The sequence below is a fragment of the Anopheles darlingi genome, chromosome 3 (genome assembly GCF_943734745.1).
Source record: "Anopheles darlingi chromosome 3, idAnoDarlMG_H_01, whole genome shotgun sequence".
Lineage (NCBI taxonomy): Eukaryota > Metazoa > Arthropoda > Insecta > Diptera > Culicidae > Anopheles > Anopheles darlingi.
In genome coordinates, this window is record NC_064875.1 from 10,232,635 (window position 1) to 10,251,181 (window position 18,547).

Below are 18,547 nucleotides of genomic sequence, written 5' to 3' on the forward strand. Positions count from 1 at the left end.
TCAATTTATTCGCTTCAAGCAAATCGTAACTTTGGCAACAATTACGATGCCCATAATGCTGCTGCTCGATTCGTCCGGACAGTCTACCAAGCACCGCGATGCTCCCTTTTGTTCCAGCCTTTCGGCTACAACCACGACTACCTCCAAACGAAAGGGGCGCTCAAGATGAATCGGTCGACAAGTGTCTCGGCAGAGAGAAACTAAATTTAATCCTCGACGAAAGCAGCATAACAAGAAAAAGTGCAACCAAGCGAGTGGAGAAGAAGATGCGAGGCGCATCGTGGAGCTGTGCAGACAAATGCGTCTGATGCTGATGCTGCTTCGCGCCAACTTTCTTTCCGCATTACACACCCCACACCAAAACCCAGAATGTCATAATCTGTTCGTCATCCGCCGTGCGCCTTCGGGGAAGCGTGGAAGAGAAAGTGCTGGGCAGTCAAGAAGGAGGACAGCAGGGAGGACAGCAACGAAAAGATTATCCACTTGACAATCTCGTTTGTCTCTGCGACAGAAAAGAGTAGAGGGCAAGGGAACCCGACGCACCTACCGCATCGCATCGCTGGTGGATTTGCGTGATGCGACTACTAGACACGTTTCGAACGGCAATGAGGATGTCACCGGTGTTTGGTGTGACGACGGATGACATTCCCTTGTTTTTATGTTTTTGGACAACAATCCCGCACCGCAAGTCCAAACACCGTAGTCGGTGCCAGCGGTTCTTTCGCTTAAAACAACACCCCGAACTGGACATGGTATGCAACTGTGGAAGCGAAGGAGAAAAGGAGAGTGAGTGTCACAACAAACGATTGAAGGCTTGTAAACACTTAAAAAAGCTCTACTACCAGCTGCAATCACCACCATCCAGCAGCAGCAGCAGCACTAGTAGAGGCAGCATCGGATCTCCAGTCAAAGGATGGAGAGAGATCCTGCAGACACTAAACCCGTCGCCCAGTGTTCATCGTGTGTGCGGCGGCGAGTAATAAACGACTTTGTTTTGGCAAATTGACTGAACACACACGCTCGCTCGCGGGGTGTCGAGAGAGCAAAGCAGGCGGTGGTGGTGCGTCGTCGCAACGAGCAAGAGTTGAACTTACGACGCGCGGCGGCTGGCGCGCAGCCTACTACTACTACACCTCATCATCGCCTGGTGCGTGTGATGCTGCTCATGCTGCTACCGCCTCGGATATCGCACGCTTCGTCGAACGAGCTGCTCCGTTGCTCGTTAAAAAGCCAGCCAGCCAGGGGAGGAGCGCATAATGATGATATACTCCATGCGGCGTGCGCTCTCCTCACCGTTACAGAGCAGAAGTTATGCCTTTTTTTACGCGCTACTCCACTCCACTCTCTGTTCAAACGGCAGCAGCAGCAGCAACAAACATCAAACAAATATCGCTGGTGGGCGCGCACACGCGCTGGTGAGCGTGATCGTTCCGAGGAGTTCTAAACTGACTCGCCGCCGCCGCCGCCGCATTGACATCGGTCTACGTCGTCGTCGTCGTTGTTGGCGAGTTCCCGGGGTGTTTGGTTTTACGACATGGATAAGTGACAGAGATTTAAAGTTACCGTTTCGGGCGGTCGGTGGTGGTGGTCCCCTGGTGCTGCTGGAGCTGGAGAGGAGATGTCCTTTGCATGCGGTACCAACGTTACTGGTGCGTGACGCCTCAACTCCGGGGTTTTGGTTTTTTTTTGCTCAGCTTCCTCCCCAAGTGCGCCACACGATGCACATCCACAGTGCGTTGCGTGCCAGCCGGAGTACGTGACGGAAATGGAACGCGCTCTCTTTAACAAGGTTGTCTACTGTACTGGCACCGGTATCTCTGTGTCTTAGAACCGAACACACACACACACACAGACCCGAAAGTTGGCGCTGTAATCCGTGGAATAAATTGATAATTAAAATTCCGTCTCGGTCCGTCTTGTTTGTGCGTGAGCACCGGATGAACCCGATGGGGTCCGAGGACCGCGTGACGGAGGGGAACGTCTGGAGTGTAAATAAAGTTAAGCCTTGTGTGGCAAGGGCCTAGGACTATTGGCGGGCACGAGTGGTACTCAGGTGTTAAAGGATATTTTCTTTTGTCCTATCACTCTCCTTCTCTCTCTCCTAGAGAGAACCATTTACGAGGCGGGATACCATGGCCATGAGGTGGAAAATTGCGCTTTGCGGTCTCGTAGGACGACGACCGGAATTGTAATTCGCTAGACACATCTCGTAATGGAAGGTTGAAATTGATTAAGTCAAACGATTTTATTATGGGAAACGGAAAATCGGAAGCAGATGCTGCTGCTGTGCCAATCGTGGTGGTATCAGGTGTCTTAATTTTCACGGAAAACCATGCTTATGCTGATGTGTGATTTACATGCTTCACGTGAGTACGTGTGCATCGAAACATGAACACGAACAGTTGAAGGAGAACCATGTTTTGCTCGGTACTTAGTTGAATGTACGACGCGAAGAGCTTCTCAGTTCGCGCTTCAAACGAAACAACACCATGGCGAGATGCATCAGACGCGGCAAAAGAGAACTACGCCAAGTTACCATAACATGCCGGAGCATCACATGATGATAAAACTTTGATTAAGTTACCGGTCTTCGCTAAATGGATCGCATAAATGCAATCAAAACCTTTTGTACGGGGCCCGGCACACAACCAGAACCGTACCACCGTTCGCCACCGACCTGTGTCAAGACAAGCGAGAGCTTGTTCCTTCGCCAAGGCATCAGTCTCATCCACAAACTGATGATACTGAGTCCTGGGCCTAGACTGCCGACGATGCTAGGACGATGAGCTTTTCTGCTAACATCATCCAAACAAACATTCCCCCGTGTTTGCCTTTTTGGATGCCTCCTCGAACGGGCAAGGCAGCGTGCCCGGTTCATAAAGCGATGTATGACTTCTCCTTCTTTGGGGCTTCCAAAACTTCCGTCAATTGCTCGAAGCAAGTGAAATCAAACATCATTACAAACTAAGTTTATTTGGTGGAGTACGTACGGTAAGGAATTTGACGAACAATTACCTCTCCAAACCCATGCTGGCATGCGGCACCCTGACATCGAGGACAGTCACAAGACGCGAGTCACGGGGTAGGTAATGTCTTCCGGAACCATAAATCTTTCTTCACCACACATTGTCTACCGTCACGGCGCTGTCGATGGTTTCCACCTGATCCTGGCAAGCCTGGCTCTTCCCCTTTTATGAGCGAACTTGCGAGCAGGTTGTGGAGTGACGGTAAGTGAAGATGTCACCGTCACCGTCGTTTCGAGACCATTTTCATTGACAACTGCTCGCCGGTTGCTGTCCTTTGGTCGCTAATTTATCACTCACTCGATGCCGAAAGGAAGAAAAGAGATCATTTTTCTATTGTTGGAACTCGGGGCAAAGGAACAGGAAGCAGCACGAGTGTTTAGCAAATATGTCACCGACGTCATCACCGACTGCTCATCGGATACCGCCAAATTGAGGCATCTGCTTCAGGAGACACGGTTGACGGGGGGCACTTTTCTGTCGAATCACTTTGGGATCATTTTTGGGGGGAACATGGCCATGGCCGGTGGCCATGAAGTGGCACTTTGCTCCACCGTCGTCGTGGAGGTCGTGGAAAACAAAAGAGACACTCGTCCCTATCCTTGCCCAAGGAAACTCGAGAAGCGCCGTCAAGTCTTTTGTCGCGTATTGTTTTGCCAACGTGTCGCTAAGTCGAGAGCCACGAGATATCTGAGACAAGAAGAAGGTGGTCGGATAACGTGACCATCAGTTTGAGTAGTGCGCGCGAATTCCACGAGTCCTCTCCATTCTTGGAGTGACTTGACGTTGTGTACGTTGGAACGGCGGCACGGATAAGGACGATGTTATCACAGCATATTCGTTGCGCAAACACTTTGTGACGGGGCGAAGTGATGGTAGACGTTGGTTGGTTTGCCAAATCGAGCTGGATTGAATTTTAACCAGTCGACAATATATCCGTTCGATTCTATGCAGCTTATCTACGGATAGTTCCCATACTTTATTTGGATTCCCTAATCCAACGTTCAAACAATCGTTTCATAATTCAAACTGTAAAACGGATTTATGGGGAAAGTATAAAACAATATCTATAACCGCCGCACCCCTAGTGTTGGCCAATGGTCGAGGGAGTAATGCTGAAGGACCGCGAACTTATCCGCTACGTGCGCGATATAACAATCGGGCACCGGCGAAAAGGTACGTGACACCGCGATAAAGTTACTGCTCTGCTCTTTCTCCTCCTCAGAAACAAGTACCTCCGTTTATTGTATTGTTTGTATCGATGAGGCGCAAGGATGCCGGCAAGGATTCGTAGTGTCAAGGATATCAAGGCAAACAAGGAACACAACGCGGTGCAAGCTAGTTATAGGGCACGTAGCCATATTTATGGCTTCGCTGGTGATGAATGTTAAAATAGAAGACGAAGAGTAGCGTCAGTTGCGTGTTCAGACTTCCTGGTAGTCTGCCTCCAGTACCTAGTGCCTCAATTCAACGGAAGTTGCGAAAGTTACAGTTGTGAATTCCAACAAAACACTTTGCAGTCGACGTGTCATCAAGTTGAATTTCTAGTGGAAGCGACCTAGACGGCAGAGTTATGGACTTCCCCGGTACAATTACGGTACAGAATATCCTTCGCAGAAGTCTAGCCGCCTTCAGCGCGTGAACCTGTTGCATTCTTAATCATTGTCTTCTCCAGAACCACGACGGTGCGACCCAGACGGCGCGACTGTTGCGACTCGTCGGAAAAGGGGTCGTTGGTTTTCCAAATTTAAATTGTCTCGAAAACACAATATACAATAGGGCGTACGGCGTCGTCCATCATGCTCGCCCATTTCGCTGCAAAACGCACCGCACCGTACGTTACGATTAGTAGCATACCGACGGTGCGTGCCCTCTATGAGTACCACCGGGGGTCAGACAGGTGCCCGAGAAATCGCGCAGACGTTGGCGTAGCCCCACAGACGACGCGTCGTGGTCGTGGAATTAATTTCTGTCTCGTAGACTGTCTAAAAATAACAATCCCGTACGCACGCAACTCGACGACGACGCCGACGCCAACTACGATCAAGCAGAAGAGCAAGACGCTTGGATGTTGATGATGCCGCAGATGGAAATTGATGGAACGGAATCGAGAATCCAGTGCTCGGTCGCTCGCTGGTGCACATCTGTGTGACAATGTGGCGCTCGGGGCATCCACAGACACGGACACAGTGTGTAAAATCTGTGCTTCCCCCGCTGCCTCCTTCGCCACCGTCTTGTCACCGTCGCCGAAACAACGCGAACCCCTACCTCGTTGAAGAATTTCCTCCTGCTCCTCCTCCTCCTCTTCCTTGGTGTCTGGTGTGGCCTGTTTGGCTGGGAAAGTGAAGTCGATTTTTGGCTAAGTGGCCTACCGGCGTCCAAGTCCCGCCGTGTTACCGCGCCGCCTGGTTGCGGCTCTAAATTAAACGGCACGACAAAACAGCTGAAGAAACAATAAAAACCCCCCCTCACCGCCGTCCCTTTTTCCACTCCTCACAGGGGTAGCGAGAATGTGCGCCAGAGCGATGGGGCGGGGAGAAAGGAAATTAAAGTGGAAAATGTGTTCCTTCTGGCGTGGTCTGTATGCCAACATGCTATTGCTGCTGGCAGCCGTAACGAGCTCAAGAACGAGTAGCACCAACATGGGCCACAGCCAAAATGGCGTTACGACGCACGACGCATTGCCGAGCGGGCGCGGAGGAGAGAGCACCAGAAGGGAGGGACGGGGATTTTCACCGGAAAATTCTACAACCGCTTTTACTACGGAATCTCGATGATTTGGCATTCGTTTTGTCCCAGGGTTTGTCGGACTGGCTGCAGCCATTTTGCACATTCTGCTGGTCCGGTCTGGCCTCTGCAAAGAATGTTTCCCGAATCGGAGAGACACGAAAACCCGTGCGAGTGAGAGTTTTCCCGGTTTTTTTACTTTGCTGTTTTCCCCGAGACCAAATTTATTTATTCTATTTCCCACGGAACATGGCCGTCGTCACAAATCGTACCGTGCGATAACAATTAGCGGATGAGCGATGAACAACAACAACACAAACAACAAGCGGATTAGCACGGGGTTGTGTGTGTGTTTTATTGTGTGCGTGTGTTTCGCTGCTTTGTTCCTTTCGTGGATTGGAACAATTTTGTGTAAATGTTTCGCGGAGTTGGAGGAGAATAAAGGGTTTTGTCAATATTTATGGAACGTATGTTACAATATGTTTGATTCTTTCTGATCATTTGGTAAAAACAAATCGAATATTGCAACCAAAAATAATAAATCTTACTTTACACAAGTACGATGGTATTGAAATCTTGTTTTCTACCTATAATATTGGAATTCTTCGACTAAAATTCCAATTATTAAAATACATTTTGTTACATTGGTTCCTTCAGTAAAGACAAGAAACCTTTTCAGAACCATTCCTTAACCATTGATTTAACCTCTCAATGGCGACGTATTTTATTTGAACACTAATCCAATATTTGAGCCCTGGAAACCATTATGTACATTCGGAACCGAGGAAACCACTTCCCCGCATAGACTCATCATGCTGGAATTCCATAATTTATTCATCTACGCATCCTGCACCAATTCCGTCCTCCAGCGGCTCTTCTCTTCAAACATCACAAAACATTGTAAAGCCACAAGAACTTTCCAATCGTAATAAGACATTACCAAAGGGGCTCTTTCCTAACAATCAGAAAAGTTTACCACCACCAGAAAGTGGTATCTCCTTGTCCCCGCTCCGCTCTCCGAAACCGAATTATGAGTTCGCCAAAAATTCCCCGTGGCTCTGTGTGGCCAAAACTTTTGCAACTTTTTTGTGAAAAAAAAACGAACAAAATACGGAGACTTTTGGCGAAACGAAATCATACCAGCGCAATCCGCGGAGTAATTCAAAAGTCAAACACAATCATAGTCGACCGTGCCGGGCCCGGGCCAGGCCGGGAGCTTACAACACAATTGTTCCGTGGCTTGCTTCGTTACCATCGCACCGTCACCGAAAACCGAGCGCCAAAAACCACAACCTCACCCATTCCCACCGCCGTCGCGAGTGTCAAAAATGACAAGTTTTGTGACAGATTACAGAGCCGATGTTCGTCGACGTGGATGTGGATGGATGGTGGATGGTTTTGTACACGCGTTTGGTCTTATCATTAAAGGGGTGGCGCTGGCGTGAGATTAGCGTTTACCAGGGAAAGGGTCTCAAGTGATGGAGCTTGAAGGAGGGAGGGAGCTGAAAACTTCGATTCAAAAACCATCACCAGCGTAAGTAGGCTGGTGGCAGCGGGAGTTCACGGTAATTTGTGGTTTGCACCACTTGTGTCTTTACGGGACACTTGGCGTGGATGATTTATGCCCGGGAAAGCCGCAAGTCTTTTTCTGCGGATAATATCCGCACGATCCCACCACTGGTGTCAGCACACGGTATGTTTTGTCGCACCATGGAAGCCATTAAAAGGATGCTCCTTGCTAATGAAGGTGCGCAAACTGGAGCTCCTTACTTTGCGAGCTCATTACTTTTAATGGATTCCTCGGGCGTTTCCGGAATGGCATTCCATTATTGGCACAGCTTACTTGGTTCTCATCTTTTCGCATAAATTGAAAAACAACGAAAAGTAACGCGAGTTAGCTGCGAGAAACGTCAAACAGCGTGCGACATGTCCGTCCATCACAACGGGTTTTAACAGTCTTCGTGAAATCATTCGACATTCGACATACGACATTCCGACCGATCATCGGACGGGGAGTTAATAAACCATTCTTCGTTAAGCACCGACCGACCGACCGCAGGATAATCGTATTAAATGACTTCTCTCCTTCTCTGTCCTCTCGCCATATCTAGATGCCAGATGCGTAAGACAAACGTGAAGCAAACGAGGAGGGCTGACGTCTGAACTGCACTGCTGAACGCCCACCGGCGGCGACCGAGGATCGCTCGCAGCGACGTCTTGGGCAACAAATCTCCCATCATCTCGCGCCGTGCGCCGCGCGCCGAGCGATCACGTCAAAAAACCTCCGCCCCGAAGCGCGTGACAACCATGACAACTAGCGTGGCGGCGGTGAGGAGTAGCAGCGGGAGGACGGACGCAAGGTGGACGCGATACCGTCACCGGTCGTCGCTGCTGGTGGCCACAACCACAACGACGCTGCTGCTACCCGTGGTGCTCCTTGGACTGGTGCTTCTACTCCCAACGGCAACGGACGCCTTCTGTCCGTCGCTCTGCACATGCGAGAGCGATCGGTATCTGCGGACGGCCTGCATCAACGCATCGCTCGAGGTCGTCCCGATCCAGCTCAACCCGGACGTGCGCTACATCAACCTGACGGCCAATCAGATCACGAACGTTCACTTTACGCTGTCGTTCTACTATCAGCTCGAGTCACTCGATCTGTCCCACAACCGGATCGATACGCTCGGTTCGAAGAACTTTGAGGCGCAGGAAAAGCTGCGCACACTGAACGTGAGCCATAATGTGCTGCAATCGCTGGCGAAAGATGCGTTCCGGGGATTGAAGCGGCTCGAGCTGCTCCAGCTGAGCGACAATCAACTGGAACAGATCCATCCGACGGCTTTCGGGACGTTGGTGAGCTTACGGCGGCTCGAGCTGCGCAACAATCGGTTGGTTAGCTTCGAGTACGGTGTGCTGAAACCGCTGACCGCGCTCGAGACGCTGCTGCTGGACAACAATCAGCTGCTGGAGGTACCGCAAGAGGGTAACCTGGAGCACCTGCGATCGTTGGCGCATCTCGAGCTATCGACCAATCTGATCGAGTTCGTCGGGAATGACAGCTTCGGTGCGTTGCGCGAACTGCGGACACTGCGACTCGCCGGTAATGTGCTGATGGAGCTCGATCATGGTGCCTTCCAGGGGCTGACCGCACTCCAGCTCATCGATCTCGCGGATAACAATCTAACGGTAAGTAAAAAGGGGGAGTAAATGGGGGACCAGGGTCCAAAACCCATTACAAATGCATTATGCATCGGGCGGCGATGGCGCAGGGGGGTCGCTACTGACTGCTGCTGCTGACTAAACGGACTTTGGTCCCGGGCCGGAACCGGTATGGCACCATTTTGGATTCGATCTTCTTTCCCCCACTGCCGGGGGCCAGCGTCGAGTGGACTTTGAATTTGAATTTCAAATTAATGGAATTTAATAAACCATTTCCATACAATTAACTCTCCTCGCTGCGCATCGCTGGTCGGGTTTGGGATACTTTTTTGTTACCAATGGTCTCCGCCGGGAGTGGTCAGCAGTAGCCGCCGGTTTGAAATCGAGTTCCATTTTAAACGCCCTTTTTTGGGGGGCTGGAGTGCGGATTGAGAACACACACACACACGCGGGCATGCGCGCTCTTACGGGGATACGCTGCTCATAAATTAACGAACGGCTTAATGCAGCAGTCGGCAGTAATGCGCAGTGCTGGACACCACCGGGCAAGTGAGGTGAGTGAACAGTGGAAAGTTTCTCGCCTTTCTGGCCGGTCGGTCTGCGGTCACTGGAGTAGTAGTGCTGGCGATGCGGTGTGGTTGCATTCTTGTGACCGGTTGCATAGATTTGGCGCGCGCGGGTTTCTGCAATGAATTTAATGTGGTATTCTGGAAGCAGAGAAGGAATGTTAATCTCCACTTCTGTTCCGCACAACTCAACGATGGGCAGATGAGCGCGTTTGTTGATTCGCCATGGGTGTTGAATATGGCGTTGCTAAGTCAGTTGATTTGCATCAGTGAAATCAATGGACAACTGCACACAAGTTCTATGCTCGTGGGTTTATGGTTTATTGTCATGTAGACGGTGCAGGTCTTTCCAAATTCGTAAGGTATCAGAAAAAGCCAAGTTTATTGGCAACAGTGCTACAGTGTTGCCTTTTTTCGTAGCGCTAATCTAATTTATTAAACTATTTAAGCACTGATAAATTGGAATACTCTAAATTTAACCAGTTATAGGGTTAAAGTAAAGGTTTATACTCAAAAGACATGCCTTTCAAATTCCTTTAAGGCTCCTTGGAGAGTATGTCAATTTCTATCCATTTATCCATTTATTTCATGCAATTTCCATGTACTATCCATTTATTTCAATGCAGAGTAGTTCTGAATCATTTGCAGTGTACAAAACATGTACTAAACGTGGTATTAAAACAGACTTTGAAAGCTCCAATTCAGCATGTACCATAAGTTTTCGAAATGGATTTTGCAGTAGCTTGTCCTTATCATATCTTGTTTATAAAGCATCGTATATTGCATGATGTTAATGTTTTCAACAGTTCATTGCAAAACCATCAAATTATACCAAGCTCTTTCTAAAGCTTTTCCATCTCATCATTTTAAGTACAGCAAACCCCAAAGATAAGCTCCTATACAACAGCAGCCCAAGTGCATGTCGAATCACTATCAGATCCTCTTAACCTTCTCCACAAATTCCCCAACCAGTTGTCAATCGTTTGAACTACCTGCTGGCCTTCCTCGGGCCATGTTTCCTCGGGACTCTACTCCTCTCATCACCTTCTCCGTCTGGAGTCGTCTGGACTCCGGCGAGCACTCTATCGCGAGTTTGCAATATTTTATATTTCAATCAGTCCCGCGGGAGAATTTTCGGCGCGTGGTTTCCATTCCGTGTTGCCGTGTTCTGCCTTCACTCCGGTTTTCACTTTCACCGTTTCTCTTTCTCTCTCCCTAACAGACCATCCCCACGGTGCAGCTGTCGAAGCTGTACAACCTCACCACCCTGACGCTGAGCGGCAACTCGTTCGTGCGGCTACCGGCCGTTGCATTCCGGAATCTGTTCCAGCTCCGGGAGCTGCATCTCGACCGATTGGACCGGCTGGAGCACATCGATACGAGGTAGGTTTTTCTGCCAACTTCTGCAGGGACCGCGGTGAGCCATCGTTCGATCGATCGCCGAGAGATCGTAGCTCGATGCTCGACGATGCACGTGCTTCGGTTGATGATGTTATCAAAGTCCGGATTGTATTGCTGGCGCCGCCGCCGCCACACGCCGAGCAGTGCAGAAAATGGCCCTGGTGCTTCGAGGGACGCCCCTTAACGCCTGCTCCCTCTCTCCGAAACGAGCTGTCATCAATTTCTGTAACGATCACAGCGGGATTATGTCTTTTCCTGCTGCTCCAGAGCACTTTCATTAACGGTGAACCAACCCGGGGGTGGTTCGAACGCTTCGCTCATCGTCTGGGCGCGTCGGTGTTGGTGATGTTTATGATTTTATGACCCTCAAACATGACAGACCGCGGTGGTGGAGAGAGGGCCTCGCTCGTTTGTTCTATTCATTTCAACGATCCCGCACACGCCCCAGAGTGTAAGTCCTTTTATGATGCACCGAACTGTACTAGAAGGAGAGGGGCATTGGCGCGCCAATGGGTGGATCCTTTCTCACCTTCAACGCGTCGTGTATGTGTGTGGTTTATGATTTCCTTTATGTTCTCCCCCTACGTTGACTTTTATTTACTCTTCTCTCTCTAGTGCTATCTGGTGGTTTTCAGCATTTCTTCATAAATCATTTAACGCAATATGACCTCCGGTATATCGAGCGAGTACATTCGAGTGTGTGTGGTGTTCAATGAGATACTAGGCAACGCACTCTCGCGGTTACGCATTATGAATCGGTGGATAGGAATTTTCACCTCATTAAATTATACCTTTGAAGAAGAAAACTCAATTTGAAAACATTTCCACTCGAAAATAATTGCAAAGACGGCGAGAACTGCGTGTTAGTAATTGCAGTCAAAGCATGCCGTGACCGTCCTTTACGATCCCTTTATGGCATCCTTGGATGCAAAGCGCACGAGTGACAGCTATTCACCGTGACAGACGAGTGAATTCCATGGCTTACTTTTCGTACAAAATGTCAAGCCAACACTCTTCATCAAAACTATGGTAACGTTATTCAATTAAAAATGACAAAGTAATGGCGTTGGCAACCGATGTTACGTACGCGCATTCACGACCGCAACCCTCGGTTGTAATGAAATTCTTCGCAATTCTCGAAAGAAATCCCCAAAAAAAAACGGGCATCAAATCATTGCTATGCGAAGTGCACCGGAGGGGGCGCCGCTTTGATGAAAGTGCATAACTTTTACCCAAATTAAACCATCTCCCCCCTTTCTGCTCCTGCGTCGAGGGAGTTTGTATGCAAAAGTAGCACTCGGTAACATCACCGAGCGTCAGGACACGCAATTTCGCGCTCAGCTGCGTGAACATTGTCTTTGCAACCCGGGAGATGGGGTGGTCCCAAAACCCCAAGACACCTCCTCCTCCTCCTCCTGGTATGCTGGCGCATTAAAACGCATGTCCAAAAGGCAGCGCGAACGGTGCGGGTTTTTGAAGTGAAAGTTTATGTGCACGTGTGCACGGCGTGTAATTTTGGGGGGAACCGCCATTTTTCGATGTTCCCGGGCCACCAACACCACCCCGATGGCCCGGGGCCCGGGGTCGGTCGTCACGGTTCGGTTCGGTTTGGGGTTTTTGCGGTGCAAAAATAGCTAACCGAGGACAAAAACTCTCTCTAGCTCTTGCTCTAGCTCTCTAGGAGAAGAAAGCGTTGGCAGAAATAATAGGTCGCTTGTGCTGGCTGCCGGTTGCCATCTTAACGCGAGCACGAGAAGCAGCAAGATGAAGAAGTTGGCTGGCTGGCGATAGTTCATCATGTTCATGTTCTGTTCTGTGTTCTGTGCCGCACAAAATTGATAGCTTGGCAACCCCCTCCTCTCCCCCCCCCCCACCCCCCCGGGGTGGAGGTACGTACGGAACATGCATCGCAGAACAATAGTTCTGCCACTCGCGCGCCCCCTTTGGCGAGAAATCGTTCAACTATTTTTACACTCCCGCGCGCGCTCGGGACATGGGAGTTGTACGGGAGTTGCACGGGACCGCGGGGAACCGACGAACGACGAACTGACACATTGTTCGCGCCTGCCACCATCTTCACAGTGTCAGAGCGGACGAAGAACACTTTTATTGTTAGATCCCGCAAGGAGAAGCACACACACACACTCGTTGCATGGTACGGTGCAGCTGCCAAGGCTGCAGCATTTGCAGCAACCACCATTTCCGCCTTCTTATGTTGAGCCTGTTGAAAGACGTGCCAGGAAAAGCAAAAGCTAACTCGGGCAACACTTCTCCCGTCCTCCCGTCCTCCTTTCCTGATATGGTGACGATGAGCGCGAACGCAGCGCAATGATGCTGCTGCTGCTGCTGCTTCTGACAAGTCGAACAGTGTCAAGACGAATTTTCCGTTTTGCTTTGGTAGTGCTAGCGAGGAAGGACGAAGATGCGAGGGTGCATGATTTGAACGAGGTAGGATCATCGCTTATGATGGTTTCTTTTGCTTTCTGGCAGTAGTTCAGGATCGTCCATGACTTTTTTTTACGATTGCCCTCGGATGCTGGATTTTATTGTCGCGATATTGATTATTGCTTGGCAATATGGTGTCGCTCGGAATACGAGAACTGAATGGTACAATTCTCACACATACCCACACACACACAAAGGACGCAAGAGAAGGCCAATTTTGATCTTTTGATAACGTTGAAGTTGATCAGAGGTAAATATGGTTTCGGAAAGGAGGCATTTTTACAAAAAGGAACATGCAAGCTGCATTGAAACTGATTGAAGAATAGGAACAAACACAAAACGTATCTCAAAACAATAATAAATACGACAACTGCACATAACCCTTTGGAATCAACCACAAAAACAAGAAGTAGATGCAGAACATTCGAACAGAACACTTAATATAAGTAAAGAAAATTTTTAAAAATCTTAAGAAGCAAAAGAAATATCAAACTTCTAATGAAATGTAAAACAGAATATAGAAAAATATGAAAGACGTCTAAAAATAAGCAAACCTTAAAAGGATACCGTTTCTTCTCCAAGTTTTATTATAAATGGTCTGAAAATGGCTTTTTCCTTTAATTTTTTTTATTTAAATCTGCGAGATAATCCAAAAGATAAGAAAGGAATGCATTTCCGTGGAAATGAATCTGCAAATGCAACAAAAGCAAACATCCTTCATTCAAACACGTCCAAACGAAAACGGTTCAACACAAATTACACAAAGCACAGAGCAGAATGTAATTCATTCGTGTGAATAACCAACTTAATCATATCCACTCTATTTGGTCCGTTTCCCCCTCGGAAAAAAGGACGAGCAACGGGAGCTCTCTGAACGACGTTCTTTCATTTCTTGCACCATCGCGCCAGCAATGAGCAAATGGGCTGGATGATGAGAGGGAGAGAGTTATGTCACCACTCGTGCCTCGTACATACCCCTGTTACTGTTGATTACCATGTTCATCATACACTACATTTGATGTTCACAACACAACAAGCCACACGCCACAGGACGACGTTATCGCAGGAGCAGCATCCCTTAAGGTGCCTACTGAGATGCCTACGAACAAAATGAGCCGGAAGATGTGGTGTTAAAATGGAATATTTACTGTTATTCGCGTCTGGTGATGCTTCCCGAGCATCACCGACTGTTGGCCGTTGGCACCCGAAAAAAAAAAAAGATAAGCCAGGAAGGGGCCAGGAAATATGCTTATGAAAAAGGAAGGCGCCCTGTGAAGGAATGTGTGCCTTCGTCCTGCGTCATCACCGCACCATAAAAGCGTGCACACTTTTCTTCCACCTCGACCACGAAACCGAACGGCACCATTAACAATGCTATCTTATGATTGCCACTCGCCACCAACGCGCTAAGCGTTGTAGCGATGCTCGCCTGTCAGCATAAACCTGCTCGGCGTCTCTCGCGTGCGCGCTCTGTGTGGCCGCTCGCCTGTCCGCCATTTGCATGTAAGTTGTGGCTCAGTAATGTTGTCGCCGACCAAGGAAGAGAAGGAGATGGAGTAGGATGTGAAATATACATGTATATGTGTGTGTGTGCACACGTACGATCATCATAATCTGCCAGTTAACGGTGGAAGAGCGGCAGGAACGTATAATTCAATAACTGGTTGATTACACCTCATGCCACCCCATGATTTACGCGCCATTTGTTGGCTGAAATGATGATGAATTGAGTATTTAACTTGGCCGCATGGCATGAAAAGGACGCGGATGGTGGACCGACTCCCTCTTCAATGCCTCACTTGATCACTTGATGGAGGATTTATGTTGCCGGAGAATTTTTATGCTCACACCATGTCTGCCTCTTTCTCTGCAATGATTACAGCAATTGCTTATCCTCTTATCCTCTCTCTATCTCTCTTTTTTTCAGAGCTTTCATCGACAACACGCACCTGCAGGTGCTGACGCTCGATGACAACCCTTCGTTCGAGTCCCTCCCAGTGCGTCTGTTCCACGGCAACCCACATCTGATCGACATTTCGATGCGACGCAATGCGCTCCTTACGCTCGATGCCGTTCAGTTCCCGCTCGATCGTTTGCAGCGGCTGAAGCTCGCCGGTAATCCTCTCGTCTGCAATTGCACCATTCGTTGGCTGTGGCGACTGGTAACCGGTACGATCGACGAAGACGACGAAGATGATGCCGACGGTGTGGCATTCCTTGGCCGACCATCACCGGACTCGAACATTACGACCGTTCTGTTGCTCGATAAGGATGAAATCGGTTGCGATCTGAACGAAGATGGGTTGGTGACGCGCCGGACACTGCGTAACATGTCCGAAAGTGACATCAACTGTCCGGCACATCTGGCCACGGTACTGAGTGTGCTGCTGGCGCTAGTGCTGCTACTGCTCGGTGCCGGTGCCGTGCTCGTGTACCGACGGCGTGCCCGGGAACGCAAGAAGATCCTTCAGGAGCGCAAAAACGTCCACGAGCGTATCGTACCGCAGAAGGTGGACAAACTGGAGCTGGAACGCTATCTGGCGCAGCAGGTCCTTTCGAACGATTATCGCGAACTACGGCCGGCCGCAGGTTGTGCGGATCTGCCGGTACGCTACGATTTAAAGTATCCGGATCAAACGGCACACCAGACGACGGTCGAGCAGCCGATGCCGATGCCAGCCGCCGATGCAGACTCCGATCATTACGAGAACATTGACTACCTGCAGCATCAGCGTGTGCTGGGCAATGGATCGGCCACGATCGGTACCGCCAGCATTACCAATCCCTTCCATCAGCTGCAGCAACTGCAGCAGCAGCAGCAGCAGCAGCATCCGTACCACTACACGCACCATCATGGACGCTCGACACCGGCCACGACGATGCAGCATCATCCGCACAAATACGCACACCAGAACCACCATCATCACCAGCACCATCATCAGCTGCATCCACAGCACACCCATGACGCTGGTCAGCAGTCGATGACGAAGGTGACCAACACGCTGCCGGCATCGTCGACACCGAATCACCACCACCATCAGCAGCAGCAGCAGCAGCAGCAACAGCAGCGCAGTCTCAACAACTATTCGCCCAACTTCTTCATCTACGTGCTCTACTCGCACTTTGTGCTCGTGCTGCTGGCGTTATGATGAGGCAAATGTCTCATCGTCGGTGTCGTGAGGCCATAAACAACGGAAAGGCTAGTAAGAAGATGACGAGTACGAGTTAGTGAAATGTTGCAGCTGAATCCTACACTCCCTTTACGCCCCTTAACTGGACTTGTTTTGTCGGATTCGCTCGGTTACTATTGCGCCATATTAGTGTTGTAAGTTCTAGCTAGCCACAACAGCTTCAGACCTTCACCATTTCGTCCTTTTCTTTTTTGCCCCCTTTTTTTCTGGTATTTTGTTGTAGCAACAAAGAAGTTTGTTTTGCGAATTTTTGCCATTTAGTACTAATGTTTGCTGCTCGACCACAGCGGCTATTAACTACCGACATCGCCTTACAAATGCCTCTGATTTGAAAGTCCCTCTGTTATCCCTCTGAATCGCCTTTCCTCTTCTCGTTACTAATACTTGTGCAATCGTGCTTAGCTCTTGCTTTAAGTTCTTTTAGCCTTAACAATTCGTTCTACGATAAGCAATTGGTTCCAGAGAGAAGAAAACCACAACGCGACGAGGTCTGTTACGAATGTTCTCGAAGCATCGCGCGATCTTTCTCAAAAAATAGAATTTCCCCTTTTACTTCTTCCTCGCGCTTACACTCGCGCGCCAGCCCCGGGTTCTGTACAGTAGATAGAGATAATTTATATTTTTCTAACCAATTTAACTAACAGCAACAGGAGAGCGAAACGGGCCCCGGGACAACGAGGCAACCTGGCATGATGCATGATAGACCGCAACACCCTCGGGAAACGCGCGAGGAAAATGGGAAAGGGGTTTTGAAATGATTGCAATAAATATTCTCGCTGCCCAGTTTTTTGTGTACAGATGAAGCCCCCCGTGAACTAATATAAAGGTATATACATAAATAGTTATATAATTGTATTCACCTACCACCCCGTGCTCCCCTACGGTTTTTGATACTGAACTCCCTGTCGCTCCCCCGTCTTCGAAAGCGAAACCGAAAAGAAACCCGAAACTTTATAAAAGACAAGTAGCTATATATATAAACATAGATATACATATAAACGTTTTCTTCGCGCGAACAAACAAAAAACAGCCAGAAAAAAGGAGCAAAAAAAAAAACCACGAACCCGAGCAATAACCTACATTTGTAAGATGTATAAACACCTCTCCGGAAGAACAGCAAACCCTGCACGAGTTGAACACAGATGAGCAAATACAAACACGTTCTGAAAAGCAAGCAGCAAAAACCGCGCTACGATAGGCGAACGTCTGTCGCGAGATTCGCTTGATATTTTGTCACTTTTTCATGAAAACTTTCGAACTGACCGCAGCTAAAATGATCCGGGAGATGGAAAGGGGTGGGGGCAAAATTATGCAAAGCTAGAAAACATAGTAGAACATAAAATTCGAACCGAAAACGGGAGAAATCGCAAGGCAAAACTGTGAAACGATAACAAAAGGCGAATACGTGTGTCTGTGTGAGAGCGAGCGAGAGAAGGTGCGAAAACGAAGAAAACTTATAATATTAAACAAAGGAAGAAAACAGAAAAGATAATGTGTTAAAACTGAGTTGTTATAAGACTGAGCGGACAAAACAAAAGAGTAAAACAGAAAGCAAACGGTGGCTAATGACAAGAGAGAATAAATTTGACTACGGAAAACCATAGCAACAGTGGGTCGCCGACTTTAAGCCAGACTCTCCGAAAAGGAATCCCCCCCCACGATCGTGACATGAAGCTCGTGAAGGTAAGTGAGTCCATACGCATACTCGTTGAATAGCGGAATTAATATTTAATCGTCGATGGACAGGTTGTAATGGCTAGAAGATGGGGTAGTACCTCGAAAATAAACTCTTTGTGCCAGGGCCAGCCGTATGGGCGTTCTGTTCCAAGGTTGAACTCCCCTGGGAGTTGTGTAGAAGAACTTCTTCAAATGGACGACGTGCTTCCTGTCTTTCAATTTCGCTCACCACCGATGGCCAGACGGCGAACCGACGTCCGTCTCCTGTCTGTGTTGCCTGGTGGTTGCTACGATCGATTTCTGTATCGACCACCATCGTGCCGTCGTCTTGACAGTTGTCGGTTGTCAGTCGCCCTAA

The 18,547-nt window shown here is 49.0% G+C and overlaps 1 protein-coding gene across 1 annotated transcript in view; it reads left to right on the forward strand.

The window, feature by feature from the left end:
* LOC125954946 (nyctalopin-like) overlaps positions 1-18,109 on the forward strand; it is an 81,286-nt gene extending 63,177 nt beyond the window's left edge. Inside the window, exons 3-5 of the mRNA XM_049685656.1 lie at positions 7,862-8,936; positions 10,698-10,858; positions 15,249-18,109. Coding sequence (XP_049541613.1) covers positions 8,058-8,936; positions 10,698-10,858; positions 15,249-16,470 — 2,262 coding nt within the window. The 5' untranslated portion in view covers positions 7,862-8,057 and the 3' untranslated portion in view covers positions 16,471-18,109. The remainder of the gene's footprint in view (positions 1-7,861; positions 8,937-10,697; positions 10,859-15,248) is intronic.
* Positions 18,110-18,547: the final 438 nt, after the last annotated feature.